This window comes from Natator depressus, chromosome 6, assembly GCF_965152275.1.
Source record: "Natator depressus isolate rNatDep1 chromosome 6, rNatDep2.hap1, whole genome shotgun sequence".
Lineage (NCBI taxonomy): Eukaryota > Metazoa > Chordata > Testudines > Cheloniidae > Natator > Natator depressus.
Genome location: NC_134239.1, coordinates 110756439 through 110772926, shown reverse-complemented (window position 1 = coordinate 110772926; position 16488 = coordinate 110756439). Strand labels below are relative to the sequence as shown.

The 16488-nt window shown below is 40.8% G+C and overlaps 1 protein-coding gene across 7 annotated transcripts in view; it reads left to right on the top strand.

Annotated features, from left to right (window-relative positions):
- CDC42BPB (CDC42 binding protein kinase beta) overlaps positions 1–16443 on the top strand; it is a 140660-nt gene extending 124217 nt beyond the window's left edge. For 3 of the 7 annotated variants that reach the window (XM_074956280.1, XM_074956275.1, XM_074956278.1), the window contains 8 exons: positions 2647–3243; positions 5744–5841; positions 5955–6039; positions 6266–6386; positions 6484–6601; positions 7758–7860; positions 7944–8014; positions 12887–16442. In XM_074956280.1, the coding sequence (XP_074812381.1) occupies positions 2647–3243; positions 5744–5841; positions 5955–6039; positions 6266–6386; positions 6484–6601; positions 7758–7860; positions 7944–8014; positions 12887–13018 (1325 nt within the window). In that variant the 3' untranslated portion in view covers positions 13019–16442. Of the gene's footprint in view, positions 1–2646; positions 3244–5743; positions 5842–5954; positions 6040–6265; positions 6387–6483; positions 6602–7757; positions 7861–7943; positions 8015–12886 lie in introns of all 7 variants that reach the window. The other 4 variants (XM_074956282.1, XM_074956279.1, XM_074956277.1 and 1 more) reach the window with 3 other exon arrangements.
- Positions 16444–16488: the final 45 nt, after the last annotated feature.

Here is a 16488-nt window from a genome sequence, read left to right as displayed (position 1 = left end):
AAGAAAAATACATGGTTTATTTAGAATGAGTTGAGAGAGAAAACTGGTAACTTCAATAAGTTAACCTGGAGACTGATTTGTTCCAACATGCACAGTCATAACTTAGACTGGAATATAATAGGATGTTAGGATGGTGCTGTTTATATTTTTGCTAGCATGTTGAATACTGTTGTTAGCTTTGCGAGGCTTTCTATTATTCATGCCCTTTGCATTTTCTTCCATTTTTTTTCTGCCTCACAATAAAAGAAACTTGATTGCTGCTGCCATTCCAGTCTATGCTGGTAGCTGACAGTCAAAAAGAGTGTTGAATCTGTAGGTAGCGGACCTCTCCTTGCCTACTGTTCTTATCTGCCTCTCCTTCCCTGCACTGAGGTTCCCCTACAGCTTCCTACTCAGAGCCTCTCTCTGCCACTCCTCCCTCTTCTCATTCTAAGGGCTGTCCTCCACTTTCCTCTGACATTGGTAGCAGTGCGTGGATTTGGCCACAGCTGTTTCTGACCTTTCCTTGAGTACTGGTCGCCAGGGCCAGCAGCACACGTACACAGTAGGCCCCAGACAACATAGTGGAAAGAAGACTGCTACTTAGCCCTTCAGTGAGATCCTGCATAGCCTTACTTCAGGCAGTGTTGGGGTTTAGCCCTTAATTGCCAGCCATCACAGCTCATATATTAAGGAAGTGGAGGTGTTTTTCCCTGCAACCTGATTTTCCAGAGACAAACCAAACATGGGGGGAAAGTGTACCTTAGTCCAGCAGGGAAGGCAAGTGAACTGAGAGGGTTACTAATGGACATGAACATGTTGACTTCTCAGTGGTAAGTAATCCTAATATCTGCCCCCTTTTCCATAAAACTGCAAAGCACAAATAGTTCAGTGGCAAGATAGAATCATGGCAGTGTTATATTCACCTCATTATGCTGTAAAGTATTGCAAGTGATGTCTATGCTCAGAACAGATTAGTTAATAAATTGAATTATATGTGTTAGACAAATTATCCTTCTGGGGAGGGATACATGCTAAAAGTTAATTTACTGCCACTTGCATTTTTCCATCTTCCACAACACCCTAAGTAATTTTTTAGGCCCTTTTGTTTTCTCTGGCATTATAAACAACTGGTACAAGACTGATACTTTCCTACCAGAAAGATAGGTGATATTACATCTGGCTTTTTTTGCCCATTAAGATCTTACAGCCTGAACTATATGGTAGGTCTTTTTCTATCTCATCTCACCGTAGTAGCTAACCACCCATTCAAAGCCCGTTGCCTAAAGGCTGTGGAGGAATTAAGTGGTGTTGGAGACCGTTATATGCAGTTATGCAGATTTAAAAGATATAATAGGGGCACACTTCAATAGTTTTGAAAAATGTAAACACTGGGTGTGCCAGAGTAGTGTCCTGAAACTCCCTGAGGGACAGATCTTTAATTACCTCCTTTTATAGTACTTTAATTACAGTGTCAAGAAGTAGGTCACCAATGTTAATATCATACAGTAAGTGAAGTTCTTAAATCCCTCTAGCAATCTGGTTATATCTAATGGCTCTAACCAAGATCCCTGTAAACCGCTTACATGTACATTAAACTTAAAATCTGACTGCTAGGCTTGGACAACAAGCAAAAGTTATATTTTGTTTGTGGCAAGACATGGTTAACGGAGCAATTACTACTTACCTCGTAGAACATTTCTGCAAATATATTGTGTTTCTGTGCCAGTGGAGCAAAATCTACAAGGATTTTTAATTTCATGTGGTCCAAAATTCTAGGGGTTTTTTGTGGGGGGGTATTTGTAGAACCGGATACCTTGCCAGACTACTTTACAAATCACTGTACAAGCACCAAAGGAGGATTTTTATTTTTTATTTTAACCAGTATTTATTATTTCTAAATATTATTTACTTAAATGTTTTCACTAGTAATAAAGTAAAACTCTGATGTTGATTAAAGTTTTGTAAGATAACATGTACATTACTATGAAATGTTAATATATTAATGTTCCATATTTCATAATTGCTTGGTCTTGTCTATTCAAACCTCATGAAATACTGAATGCTTTGCTAGAGCCAGTCACTATTATGCAGATGCTTATTTATCACTCTCTTATATTCTTTAGTTCTCTCTACCATCCCATTTCTGCACTTCAGTCAAAGAACTGTTGTCTAATATCACAGTACTTTGAGTTTTCCTGTCTTTGGCATTTAAAGAAAAAATTGTTTGTCTTTCTCCCTCCCCCCCCCCCTTTCCCATCTCTCTCCTTTACTTATTAATGGTGTAAATGTTTTTTCTCTGGGGGTGGAGTCATTAACTGGCATTCATACAGTCTCTCACAAGGCATGTTTGTTTTCCTCTACCTGTGAGGGAATGTGAAAACTCTGGAGGGAGATCTTAAAGATCTTACCTGTGTTTTTTGCTGCTGAGGGTTGCTGGAGCTATGCGACTTCATGGTTGAAAAGTGGGAGGCACTATTGGAGTGGTTTATTTCTTGGTTGTATGTTTAAGAATTGGCAAGGAGAGCCTGGAGCCAGGGCCTGGTGTCCCTTTCTAGTGGATGTGTGCATAAGTCTAAATTTTTGATGTGTACGTTACTGTGTAATACTTCCAGGCTTACACATACTGCTGTCATTTACTGATGGTGGCTTTTGTTATCATTGCAGTGATAGTCCGAGTTGCTGACTGTAAGAAGGTGTACCAGATTGAGCTTGCTCCCAAAGAGAAAATTATTATCCTCATCTGTGGCAGGAACCATCATGTTCACCTGTATCCATGGGCCTCGCTGGATGGATCAGAAAGCAACTTCGACATGAAACTTCCAGAAACTAAAGGCTGCCAGTTGATTATAACTGGAACACTGAAGAAAAGCTCTTTGACTTGTTTGTTTGTGGCAGTCAAACGACAGGTTCTTTGTTATGAAATTCACAGAACTAAACCTTTCCATAAAAAATTCACTGAAATTCAGGCTCCAGGAAATGTACAGTGGATGGCAGTGTTCAAGGACAAGCTTTGTGTTGGCTACCAGTCTGGGTTCTCTCTGTTGAACATCCAGGGAGATGGACAATCTATAAACCTGGTAAATCCTAATGACCCCTCGCTTATGTTCCTCTCACAGCAGTCTTTTGATGCCCTTTGTGCTGTGGAGCTCAGTAATGAGGAATACCTGCTTTGCTTCAGCCATATGGGAGTGTACGTCGATTCACAAGGTCGAAGGTCACGCATGCAGGAACTAATGTGGCCTGCAACTCCTGTTGCCTGTAGTATGTATATGTTTTTCTGTTGCCATATCCCTGTTGCTGCTTTACTTGTCTAAAAATAATCAGCATGTATTCTATTTTGCTTTGGTTTGTCTTTCAATTTCTTACAGCTTTAAGTTTTGATGAGTTAACAGCATAGTAATTCTTCCACATAAGGACCATTTTGTGGAAAACTCCTGGATACTGTAGGAAAGCCGTTTTTACTAGTCACAGGAGACAGAAAATTAACGAAAATATAAAGCAAGATGACGCTTTCTTTTAAATACGTTCATGTCTGATTAACTAAGAGAGTAACCTGGATGTAGGATAGCAAAAGACCACATAAACTGTAAAATTCTTTACTAAAATCTTTTTTGCTCCGCCAATGGGTTTAAAAGTACTTTTGTCTTCAGGCCACTTTCTATAGCATTTCAAATCCAGTACCTATCAAAAGTTGTAGATCAGAGTTTTCAGCTACTAACACAGAAGGTGACACGGTTCAGGAAAAATATTGCTTTTTGGCAGAGCTGGTAAGAAAACTTGTATCAATTGTTTCTGAAACCAAAGGAAGTTTACAAAAATATGCAAAATTGTATTATGTTTTCCAACCAGCTGTAATTTTGAGGTCTGTTGGTTTGAAAGAGGCACAAGTGAGTTGGTGAACTACATATAGTGACTTAGAAATCTTTTTTTAAGCATTATTCCATTGATTGCTTATAGTAAGCCCTAAAATTATTTGGAGTTTCAATAGCAATGACTATATGTGCCAAATGATTGTAGACCAAAAAAAGCCATTGTTTAAATAATGAATTAAACCAGTCGGTTCACTAGCTGCTACAGCTGATAGTAAAATTCCTCAAACTGCAAGACCTTAATAGTTTGTTTTATTTTAATTCTGAATAGAAATTATTTGCTTGCCTTACTGACGTCGTTCTGTATATAACAGTTTGGAAAAGGGCATAGGAATGGGATGTCATCAGCAAATTTACTTTAAAACTCTGGTTCAACAAACCAGATGCACTGGTTTGTTGGAGGGTTTTTGTTTACTTTTAGGTTTCAGAGTAACAGCCGTGTTAGTCTGTATTCGCAAAAAGAAGAGGAGTACTTGTGACAAGTACTCCTTTTCTTTTTGTTTACTTTTAGTATTATAAACATTTTTAGAATGATTTTTGCACATTCAATTTTCAGTTTGGCATTGACACAGATTGTTGTGGGAAGAGACCATAAGCTTGATTGCCTAAAGAAACCTGGTTACTTTCACCAGCCTACTCCCCTTGCCTTAGTCCTGATGTGTTACCGGTGAAGACTTTCTATCCCTTCCTGTTAGAACCTTTTCTGGTTTTATGATCTCATGATGGGATAACTTTCTCCCTTAGCAATGTACTCAATCCTAAGGGATTGTTTACTAGAGAAATTATGTCTTGTGGTGGAGTATGTTTATCTTCCAAAGGTCATTGCTGGGGACATGAAGACACTAATTTGAGTGGAGCAGGTGTCTGTCTGAATAAGTCATTTCTGGAAGAGGTTTCTTCTGAAGACATGATTCATGATAGCTAGCTTATGATACCATGATACCAGGCTTCCTTTGAGAGAAAACAAGTTTTTAGCTACAAGAGCACACATCACTGCCTTGCAGGAATTTACTCTCACGTTGAATTCTGTGTCCCTGTTAGGGTTTTTACCCTCTGCAATTTATTGAGGCAATCCTGCCAGCTGAGTACATCTTTTTTTCTCTCCTAAATACTACGTGATCTATAATGGCTGTTCTTTCTGAGGAACTTCTGTCAGGAGCAGGCCCAGGCGTGTTGGTGCTAAGATGTCCTGATCATTGCTTTTTTTCTTTTTTCTGAGCTAAAATAAAGTTCTTTGACACACCTAATGTAGAGGATTCAAAAAGAGAGAAAGCAAGTGGCAAGGTTTGAAGCTCTTGAAGTATGTTCCATTAACCTGGGTAGAGCAACGTGCACATGTAAACCCAAAGGTAAACCATTCCAATAGAGGGAGGAAGGAAATGAACATTAAGCTGTGCAGCATAACTTGATGACTTACCTCACAAGTAATACTCCATTGCATGTGCTTACTGTAGAGTTATAGACAGTGCATCACTTTCAAAATGCACTAAGCTGCTTCCTTAGACATGGTAGCCTTAAACAGGATGTTAAGTGCAGTTCATTTCCTATAGAATAACTCATTTACATTCCTGACACTTACTATCCAGACTGTACACAGCATCTTGAGAGTATTAAACCAAGATCTGAAGTCAAAAGTAGTAAATGTATCAAAAATTAATAATAATAAGATTTGCAGGTTGGTGGCTGTTTGCCACAGCAAAACTCTATTTCCACCAAAATAACATGAACTTGACAGGGATACGTGTTAAGAGATGGCTTTAAAAACTGGATATTTTAATCTCCTCTTAAACATACATAGCTGAAAAATATAACACTGTTAAAGCAATGCTCAAATGTGTGCTAACTCCAAACTTGTTGAACACTCCTTGACTTTTGGTTTTTGTCTGTACCAGGTTGCAATCCTTCCTATGTTACAGTGTATAGTGAATATGGCGTTGATGTCTTTGATGTTAACACTATGGAATGGGTTCAGACAATTGGCCTACGAAGGGTAAGTAGTTCACTTCTGTTGCACGATTTAATTAACTCTGATTTGGAATGGAGGCTCCTTCACAATGTACACTGCAGCTGGGTTAATTTTCCCCCCCTTTATCTCCAAAACAGATCAGACCATTAAATGTGGAGGGCACACTGAATCTCCTTAATTGTGAACCCCCACGGCTTATATATTTCAAGAACAAGTTTTCAGGTTAGTCTTCTTGAGGGAGGGCAGGAGTGGTGTAATGACATTAGGATGGGATGACCAGTCAGCTTGAAACAATCACAAACTCGTGAGCAAGACAAAATTTTTAAGACTGTAAGAATCCAGTTTCTTTCAAACATGCAGTGCGTGCTTTACAGAGTCAACATGCTTTGGAAAATAAATTCTACTATTTGAAGGTGTGTATGTGTAATTGCATTATGTGTTGTTACAGTAGGAGCTGTCCTCAGTGTGCCAGAAACTTCTGATAACAGCAAAAAGCAAATGCTTCGAACCAGAAGTAAAAGAAGATTTGTCTTCAAGGTTCCTGAGGAAGAGAGATTACAACAAAGACGGTAAGGGTTTAATATCTGTACATAGCAGCTTGTACATATTGAAGTGGAATGGTTATGAATGTGAAACAATATTAATCATGAAGTGTTGCTCTTTCAGAGAGATGCTGAGAGACCCTGAACTAAGATCAAAAATGATTTCTAATCCAACAAATTTCAACCATGTGGCTCATATGGGACCAGGAGATGGAATGCAAGTTCTCATGGATCTTCCACTGGTAAAATAAATATAACGGGGAGGGATACATATGTGTTCAGTTTTGCACTGAAAACCTATGCAGATGGACTGTATAAGGTTTCAGCATTATATTTTAAAATCTTTCAGAGCTGTTAGACACTTTCAAGCTATGATTTCAAGAAATGTGTGCTCCTACAATGCATAGTGCTTCTCAGTCTTATACAAGGAAGTGTTAGCTGGCTTTAAAATGGAAAGCTGAAAGAAAGAAAGAAATATCACTGCCAAGAGTTTGATAGTATTTTGTAAATAATCAGTCTTTCCCCCTTCCTCTTCCTTGTTTGTTTTGTTAAAATAACAGAATGAATTTCCTTCCCCCTCATCCTCTCGTCACTCTGCTCTGATATCCCCTCCAACAAGCTTTGAGCACGTCTATCACATGAGTCCTATCTCTGCAGAAATCTTTCTCCAGAATGGCCATTCCTCATTGCAAGGCTCCCCTCTGCTTTCTTCCTCTTCCTGTCCCTCCTCTGCCTCCTTGGCAAGGGTAGGAGTAGCTATAAACCTTTAGGAACTAGAATGGTGTGCTGTGGCGCTTTGCCAATACTAGAGCAAAAACTAACACAGTTGGAAGATAATTACTAACATGCTTCTAAGTCAGTGTTCACAGCTTTATTTTTGTACTTGGATTTAACAAATGTACTGTGATGTCAACGGCTAAAATAAAACAAAGGTAAGAGAATGAGATGTGAAGATGCATCTTTATCTTTTATACCTTCCGTTTTGAAATTCCCACCTTTCCTCTCTCATTCATCTCTGCTAGCCCAGGCAAGGTAATATATGCTTCCTTCCAGCGGGAGGAGACAGGAAAACAGCAATTGGTGATGTCACTGCCCCTCTGTAAAGGGTTTGCTGCCTGCCAAGTTCCACCGGCTCCTGTCTCCAGCAGGTGGAAGGAATTTCTGCTGGCTGCTTTGCGGCTCAGTCCTTTCCTTGTGTTTCGTTGAGGGTGTTTGAAAGGGGTGTATTTCTGATACTGTATGGATGCAATCAAGTAGGAGCATTGAGTTTTTGTTTCTACAAACCATTCCGTGTAATGGTTCCAAGCGCATGGGTGTTGAATTATGCTAGAATTTTCATGAGAGAGGAGCTTTAATTGGAAAGATCCTGACTAAGGATATGTTTGGTTTGTGTTGCAGAGTGTCTTACCTTCCTCCCAAGATGAAAAAGCATGTCCCTCCACAGCCAACCTCTCACGGCAGCAGCAGAGAAGCAAAACCTACATTTCATGGCCCTCATCAAGTAAGACTGAAAACAAGCAGGTCTGTTCTAACTTAAAGCTTAGATTGTTTCAACATGAGGTATAAAATGCCTTTGTTCTGCAGGTGGCGGTGATTTGGGAGTAGCCGTGCCTCTGAGAAGTATGTCCGACACTGACCAGGAGTTCGACAAAGAGGTAACGTAGTTTTTATTAAATGGTGACTGAGGAAACATTTTGATAAAGATTGCATTCTGCATTTCCTCTGCAAAGAGCCTTCCTAGCACACAAGGCCTCTAATGGCAAATTAGTGAAGCCAGTATCAGCTATGAGGACTGAAGGGATGTTTCTGACAGTAAGCTTCAAGGATGTGCTAGTGGCTATGGTTAAGTCTTGTCTACAGTCAGAAGCTGACCCATCGCTGAAGTGTTCCTGAAGCCACTCAGTCACATTAACAGTGCTGAAACCAATTGGTCTCATCCACACTAAACAGTTTTCCACACTGGTTCAGGGGGACTGTTGCCAAGAACCTTTTAAACAAGTGATACATTGACTCACTGAAATATGTAATGCCATTTCTTTTGCAGGTCTTGCAGTATGTGCCAGTTTTTATCTGCAGGTGAAAGAGATTGCAAGTGGATACTTCCTGTCATCACAGGAGTATAAAACTGCATGAAAATCAAGTGTCTTTCACCAGGCTAGTGAAATAGGATTTTTCACCTGTATTGTCATCAGTGCAGTTTTTTTACAAGCTTTGTACAGGTACTTTCATGTGACCTGTGCAAGTGAAATATTAGGAAATGTGACTGGGACTGGGCCAAGATCTTTGAAAGTGACTAGTGATTTTGGGTGTCCAATTTAAGAAATCTTTTAAAGACTTGATTTTCAGAGTTCAGGTGCTCACTGCTTTCTGAAATCAGGCCTCTTCAAGATGTTTCAAGTTGTGCACCCAAGATCACCAGTCAGTTTTGAAGATCTTGGCCCTGAGTTCTAATTCCAACTCTCCCTCTGACTCCTGGCAGAAAAGGTGGGGGAGTAGCACTGTATGTAAGGGAGCAGTATGACTGCTCAGAGCTCCGGTACGAAACTGTGGAAAAACCTGAGTGTCTCTGGATTAAGTTTAGAAGTGTGTGCAACAAGAGTGATGTAGTGGTGGGAGTCTGCTATAGACCACCGGACCAGGGGGATGAGGTGGATGAGGCTTTCTTCCGGCAACTCACGGAAGCTACTAGATCGCATGCCCTGATTCTCATGGGTGACTTTAATTTTCCTGATACCTGCTGGGAGAGCAATACAGCGGTGCATAGACAATCCAGGAAGTTTTTGGAAAGCATAGGGGACAATTTCCTGGCGCAAGTGCTAGGGGAGCCAACTAGGGGGGGCGCTTTTCTTGACCTGCTGCTCACAAACCGGGTAGAATTAGTGGGGGAAGCAAAAGTGGATGGGAATCTGGGAGGCAGTGACCATGAGTTGGTTGAGTTCAGGATCCTGACGCAGGGAAGAAAGGTAAGCAGCAGGATACGGACCCTAGACTTCAGGAAAGCAGACTTCGACTCCCTCAGGGAACAGATGGCCAGGATCCCCTGGGGGACTAACATGAAGGGGAAGGGAGTCCAGGAGAGCTGGCTGTATTTCAAGGAATCCCTGTTGAGGTTACAGGGAGAAACCATCCCGATGAGTCGAAAGAATAGTAAATATGGCAGGCGACCAGCTTGGCTTAATGGTGAAATCCTAGCGGATCTTAAACATAAAAAAGAAGCTTACAAGAAGTGGAAGGTTGGACATATGACCAGGGAAGAGTATAAAAATATTGCTCGGGCATGTAGGAAAGATATCAGGAGGGCCAAATCGCACCTGGAGCTGCAGCTAGCAAGAGATGTCAAGAGTAACAAGAAGGGTTTCTTCAGGTATGTTGGCAACAAGAAGAAAGCCAAGGAAAGTGTGGGCCCCTTACTGAATGAGGGAAGCAACCTAGTGACAGAGGATGTGGAAAAAGCTAATGTACTCAATGCTTTTTTTGCCTCTATTTTCACTAACAAGGTCAGCTCCCAGACTGCTGCGCTGGGCATCACAGAATGGGGAAGAGATGGCCAGCCCTCTGTGGAGATAGAGGTGGTTAGGGACTATTTAGAAAAGCTGGATGTGCACAAGTCCATGGGGCCGGACGAGTTGCATCCGAGAGTGCTGAAGGAATTGGCGGCTGTGATTGCAGAGCCCTTGGCCATTATCTTTGAAAACTCGTGGCGAACGGGGGAAGTCCTGGATGACTGGAAAAAGGCTAATGTAGTGCCAATCTTTAAAAAAGGGAAGGAGGAGGATCCTGGGAACTACAGGCCAGTCAGCCTCACCTCAGTCCCTGGAAAAATCATGGAGCAGGTCCTCAAAGAATCAATCCTGAAGCACTTACATGAGAGGAAAGTGATCAGGAACAGTCAGCATGGATTCACCAAGGGAAGGTCATGCCTGACTAATCTAATCGCTTTTTATGATGAGATTACTGGTTCTGTGGATGAAGGGAAAGCAGTGGATGTATTGTTTCTTGACTTTAGCAAAGCTTTTGACACGGTCTCCCACAGTATTCTTGTCAGCAAGTTAAGGAAGTATGGGCTGGATGAATGCACTATAAGGTGGGTAGAAAGCTGGCTAGATTGTCGGGCTCAACGGGTAGTGATCAATGGCTCCATGTCTAGTTGGCAGCCGGTGTCAAGTGGAGTGCCCCAGGGGTCGGTCCTGGGGCCGGTTTTGTTCAATATCTTCATAAATGATCTGGAGGATGGTGTGGATTGCACTCTCAGCAAATTTGCAGATGATACTAAACTGGGAGGAGTGGTAGATACGCTGGAGGGGAGGGATAGGATACAGAAGGACCTAGACAAATTGGAGGATTGGGCCAAAAGAAATCTGATGAGGTTCAATAAGGATAAGTGCAGGGTCCTGCACTTAGGATGGAAGAATCCAATGCACCGCTACAGACTAGGGACCGAATGGCTAGGCAGCAGTTCTGTGGAAAAGGACCTAGGGGTGACAGTGGACGAGAAGCTGGATATGAGTCAACAGTGTGCCCTTGTTGCCAAGAAGGCCAATGGCATTTTGGGATGTATAAGTAGGGGCATAGCGAGCAGATCGAGGGACGTGATCGTTCCCCTCTATTCGACACTGGTGAGGCCTCATCTGGAGTACTGTGTCCAGTTTTGGGCCCCACACTACAAGAAGGATGTGGATAAATTGGAGAGAGTCCAGCGAAGGGCAACAAAAATGATTAGGGGTCTAGAGCACATGACTTATGAAGAGAGGCTGAGGGAGCTGGGATTGTTTAGTCTGCAGAAGAGAAGAATGAGGGGGGATTTGATAGCTGCTTTCAACTACCTGAAAGGGGGTTCCAAAGAGGATGGCTCTAGACTGTTCTCAATGGTAGCAGATGACAGAACGAGGAGTAATGGTCTCAAGTTGCAATGGGGGAGGTTTAGATTGGATATTAGGAAAAACTTTTTCACTAGGAGGGTGGTGAAACACTGGAATGCGTTACCTAGAGAGGTGGTAGAATCTCCTTCCTTAGAGGTTTTTAAGGTCAGGCTTGACAAAGCCCTGGCTGGGATGATTTAACTGGGAATTGGTCCTGCTTCGAGCAGGGGGTTGGACTAGATGACCTTCTGGGGTCCCTTCCAACCCTGATATTCTATGATTCTATGATTCCTGTTGCCTTGGGTGAGCCGCTCTAAAACAAAACACAAATATTAATTGGGTGGCTAAAGTTTAGGCATCTAAATAAGCGTCTTGATTTTTCAGAGGTGCTGACCACCTACAGTTCTTGTTGACTTCATTATGTATTTCAGTCTTCTTCCTAGATCTCCTGCACATTCCATATTCTAGTTGTTTGCTGTTACTTGTAGATGCATATACTGGAATATATCCAATTTTAAAAAGTATTTAATTTTCACTTTTTTGTTAAATCTTACATTGGTTATTACCTAGAAATTTTAATTTACAATATAATAGATTATTACACATGCAAAATCAGGATCTAACACTACCTTTATATCATTGTTTTCCCATAGCTTGCTGCCTTATCACAGCATGAACTCAATTGTGTATCTTGTTAGAATAATCTTCTTATCGGTGGTATATCCTAGAAGTGGCAAAATCTTGTGAACAGCAGTCCTCATGGATGTCACCTTTCAGTCAATGAGCTAAATTTAAATTCCCTTTTCTGCAGTAACTGACTGCAATGATAGCAGTTTTCCTATGAAACTTTTCATGAGCCACAGATTTGTGTACTGTTAAGGGTTACAGCTCCCCAAAATAGTGGGAAACTGGCCAGCTGAGGGAAGACCAAGATTTGGAGGCGGAGTTCCAACAACCAGTAGGGTGTCTGGAAAATGACCATGGAAGAGAGCTGTCTTAACTGAGTTATTGAGTGGAAGGAGTCTCCTGTAAATACTTGTTGTTTCTGCAGTGGGTTTCCAGCCTGTTATTTGGCAACTCTCTGATTATTTTGTCATGCAGTCAAAACACTTCCCACAGGTTTCCTCATGCTGCCAGGGCCATTGTTTGCCAAAAGCTTATGCAATATGTAAGCTATTTTATAATTTCTGTTCTTCAGTGTGTTGATAAAAAATTGGAATGAAATTGTTCATTTATGATATGTGCAAACCAATCCTATTTTGTGCCCACTTAAATCAGTTGGGAAAAATTTGCTGAAAAATCCTAAATTACATTGAATAGAAATAAACTTTGTTTTCCAACAGGAAAAGCTTTGTAGTGGCTAGAGGAGGGGAAAGTAATAATAGGGACTCCTGAGTTCTTTTCCTGACTTTACCACTTACTTGTGTTGATATTGGTAAGTCACTTAGGAGACTGATCCAAAGCCTATTGGCACTAATGGAAATATTCATGTTAACTTCTGTTAGCTTTGGCTCATTCCTTCTACCTCCGCCTCATTTCGTGAGTGTAATGTAAATTAATATAAAAATGAATGTAGCACTTTAATTATGTTTGTAAAGTGCTTTGAAAGCTTCTGAGTGTAAAGTATTTTAAATAAGAAATTGAATCCGTTTTGTTTCTCTTTAACAGCCTGATTCAGATTCTACCAAACACTCTACTCCCTCTAACAGCTCAAATCCAAGCGGTCCCCCAAGTCCCAATTCTCCACATAGGAATCAGCTTACACTAGATGGACTGGATCAGTCAACCTGTGATGCGTAACACTACGGCTCCTACCATTCCAGCTTCGATCATTCACTACTCCGTGGAGTATTCGAGAGTAAGGCAAAGCTGTCTCAGATGCTAGTGCCAAGACTGATGCTAAATATCTAGTGTTGCACAAGAATAATTATATATCCAGATTGTAGATACAAAATATTGAAATGAAGAAAAATACTTTACTACAATAGTGATCAAGCTTTTTATGCAAAATTGTTCACTGTTAAGTTATGGTTGATTCATTCGTTTTATTTCTGCACAGCTATCACAGTTTCATTGCATAGTAGGATTAAAGGCCACCAGTAAATAGTCTTATTCTTATGCTGAAAAAGAAATAGAGAAGAGGTACTGATAGTGTTACTACTAAACAGTATCAGAAATCTTATTTTTCTATAGAATGATGTAATGTCTCATTAGCAGGAAATCCTTTTAGACAGAATTTGGACCTCTGAATAGGAAATACAAGCAGGTTGAGTTACATCCTCAGATAAATATACTTTTCCCTTTTTCCTGTAACTGTTTCCTAAGTCTTTAGGGGAATGATAGGAAGCTATAGGTTGTTCCCAGCATCAACAGAATCATCAGGAAGTCAAATGAAAGTTGGTGATAGTTTTGTGGCCTTTTAACTCATTTAGCCATTACATTTCAGCTGCATAACTGTCTTTCTATCTTTCTACCAACTTTTTAGTCTTGTACATAGGACTATTACTAGTAATGTTTTACTCTTACCCTGCTTTTTAGTCCTTATCATTCATGATCATTAGTCAGGGCTTTTAAGACATCAGTAAATAATGCTGTGAAAACAAATTTTACTTCTAGTTCCTGCTATCCTCCTCTGAGATGTAGTTTCTCTTGGTTTTTCAGTGTAAAATACACTACTTTTTTTTTTTTTTTTAAGCTCGCAAGCATTCTTGCAGGAACACTACCCTTAAAGTCTGCTTGAACTAAGGGACTGTATCATACTAAAACATCAGTCTATTTTATTGGTAACCAAAGTGGAACATGAAGGACGTGTAAGCGAGGGTGCTGCTTTTTCATTAATTGTATCCTCACATGCATGAAGACCCCATGATTATTAATCAAGTATTGATCATGGAGAAAGATGCACAACACACTCCTGTATATTTTGCTATGGCCCACGTGCAGTGGTGATGGTCTTGCGTGTATATTTAATCTCATGCCTCCATGTATTATACATTTAGTAATCAAAGATTTGTGACCATGTTTCATTAAAAGCTTGTAATTAATTCAGTGGCTGGCATATCCAGTTTGTCATTGTCACACTAGTGTGCCTTCTGTGCCAATTTTATGACAGTTGGATGTCACTTATTTAAAATTTGGTTTAAATGGGCTAATGATAATATACCAATGGCTAATGTTCTTTTCTGAAACACTGTATAGGACGTGCACTTATATTTAGTTTAAACTGAGTGTTCTAGTCAACATTTAATCCTGTTACATTAAGTGTTTGACAGTACTTGCTCTTTTTTCCTCAGATTATTGGTAAAGGGGGCTCAATTAGAGCTGGACACTACTGCTTTGGGGGTTTTCTGGTTTTTACTTTTTTTAATGTAAGTCTAAGTCTTTGTAATTATTGAATTGTGAAAACATTTTTGAACAATTTACCTGTCAATAAAGCAGAAGAGGGAGGTTTTAAAGTTCATAGTGGTCTGTCTTGACATGTGAAAATACTTTACTGTATTTAGTTTCATAATAAATTCACTGTGTTCAGTTAAAACTTAAGATATAAAATGAATGAGAAATATTTTGAAACGCCATTCATGAGCATTACAAAAGAGATGTGAATTTCTGTGCACTTGTTTAATGGCAAAGAAAAACCTTTTGCTAGTGCTGCTGGAATTGCAGCAACTTCCCTTCGTCTGAGAAAGGATTATCATTTTCATTCTGAGTCCCTGATTCATGTTAGCATCTTTAAAATATTTAGAACAATTATTTCTTGGGGATTGAGGTGTAGGTGAAGGGACTTCAATATCTGTTCAAACATCTTCTAAATGGTGTGGTGGATGCAGGAAAGTCGGGAAGATGCAGTGGTTCTAAAAAAACACTGTTATGAAAACGTTAAAGCGTGGGAATTTGAATGCCTAGGCTGAAGTTCCATTGTTTTAACCCATCATACTGTGCCTACTGTACTGAGGGATTTTGAACAATCCTTTGTTTTAAAATTCCCCATGTGCTGCAGCACTTGGCTACAATGGGGCAGGTTACAGCTGAAGTTTAGAAGAAACCTAGTTTCTACTTTATCCCTTCTAGATGATTAACATACTTCTTATGTGAATTTCCACCCGCACGCCCAAGGATTCCAATTTTTTCCTGCTTGTTGATCATTACCACCCTCATAGCAACCATTATCCTCCTAGCCACGCAGGCCTGGATGGACCTCTTAATTGAGTTCACAATGCTGCACTCTAATCAGCCAAAAGGATTATGTGGGTCTCTTGTCTGATAGTGCAGAGCAGTGCAACTGAGCTGGCTCTCCAGTTTGGGGAAGGTGTACCAGGAATCTCCCTTGAGGTGCGTGTAGATTTGCTGACCAGAGGGAGTATAACAAACTCTAAATGCAGTATTCAGACACTAACCTATCTTCTAAAAAAAGTCAAACACTTCTACTGCTCTTGGGCTGATTGTTCTTTGCATTCCAAGGGCTTAGCATAGAAACAGTGACTCTGTTAATTATAACAGTGCTAAATTGCAGCACTCAAACGCAGTAGCAGAGGTTTGGATGTAATGTAATACTTCTGGGGGAAATCTGTGCCACTGCACAATGCAGAATTTTGCAAAAATTAACGTGCACAGAATTTCCCGTCCCCCCCAGAAATGGGCCTGCAGTGCTGCTAGGGGCCACTGGACTTGGCAGAGCCCAGTTTGCACATAAGACACTGCTGGGGAGAGGGAGAGGGAGCTAGAGAGGTTCTCAAACTAGGGGTCGGGACCCCTCAGGGGGTTGCGAAGTTATTACATGGGGGGATCGCGAGCTGTCAGTCTCCACCCCAAACCCTGCTTTGCATCCAGCCTTTATAATGGTGTTAAATATATAAAAAAGTGTTTTTAATTTATAAGGGGGGTTGCACTCAGAGGCTTTCTATTTGAAAGGGGTCACCTTTACAAAAGTTTGAGAATCACTGAGCTAGAGGGTTCCTCGCAGCTACAGTTCCCAGTATGTCCTGAGGGAAGGAGAGGGCGATGCACAGGAAACTCCATGCAAGCCTGGGACCAAACATCAAGCCTTTTGTCCCTCTGGATCTCTAGGGGAGGAGGGTGCAGGTATCGGGTGGTGAAAGGGTGCATGCATCTGGCCCCCCCAGCTGGGCTCTGGGGGTGGGAAGGGGGCAGAGAAACGGGAACTGGGTTGTCATGTTTCTTTAACTCTCTACTCCTGGGGCATTTTTGTTTGTGTCTGAATTGTGACAGACATACTTGCTGACATAAATTATCAAAATAATTGAAACTGGTGT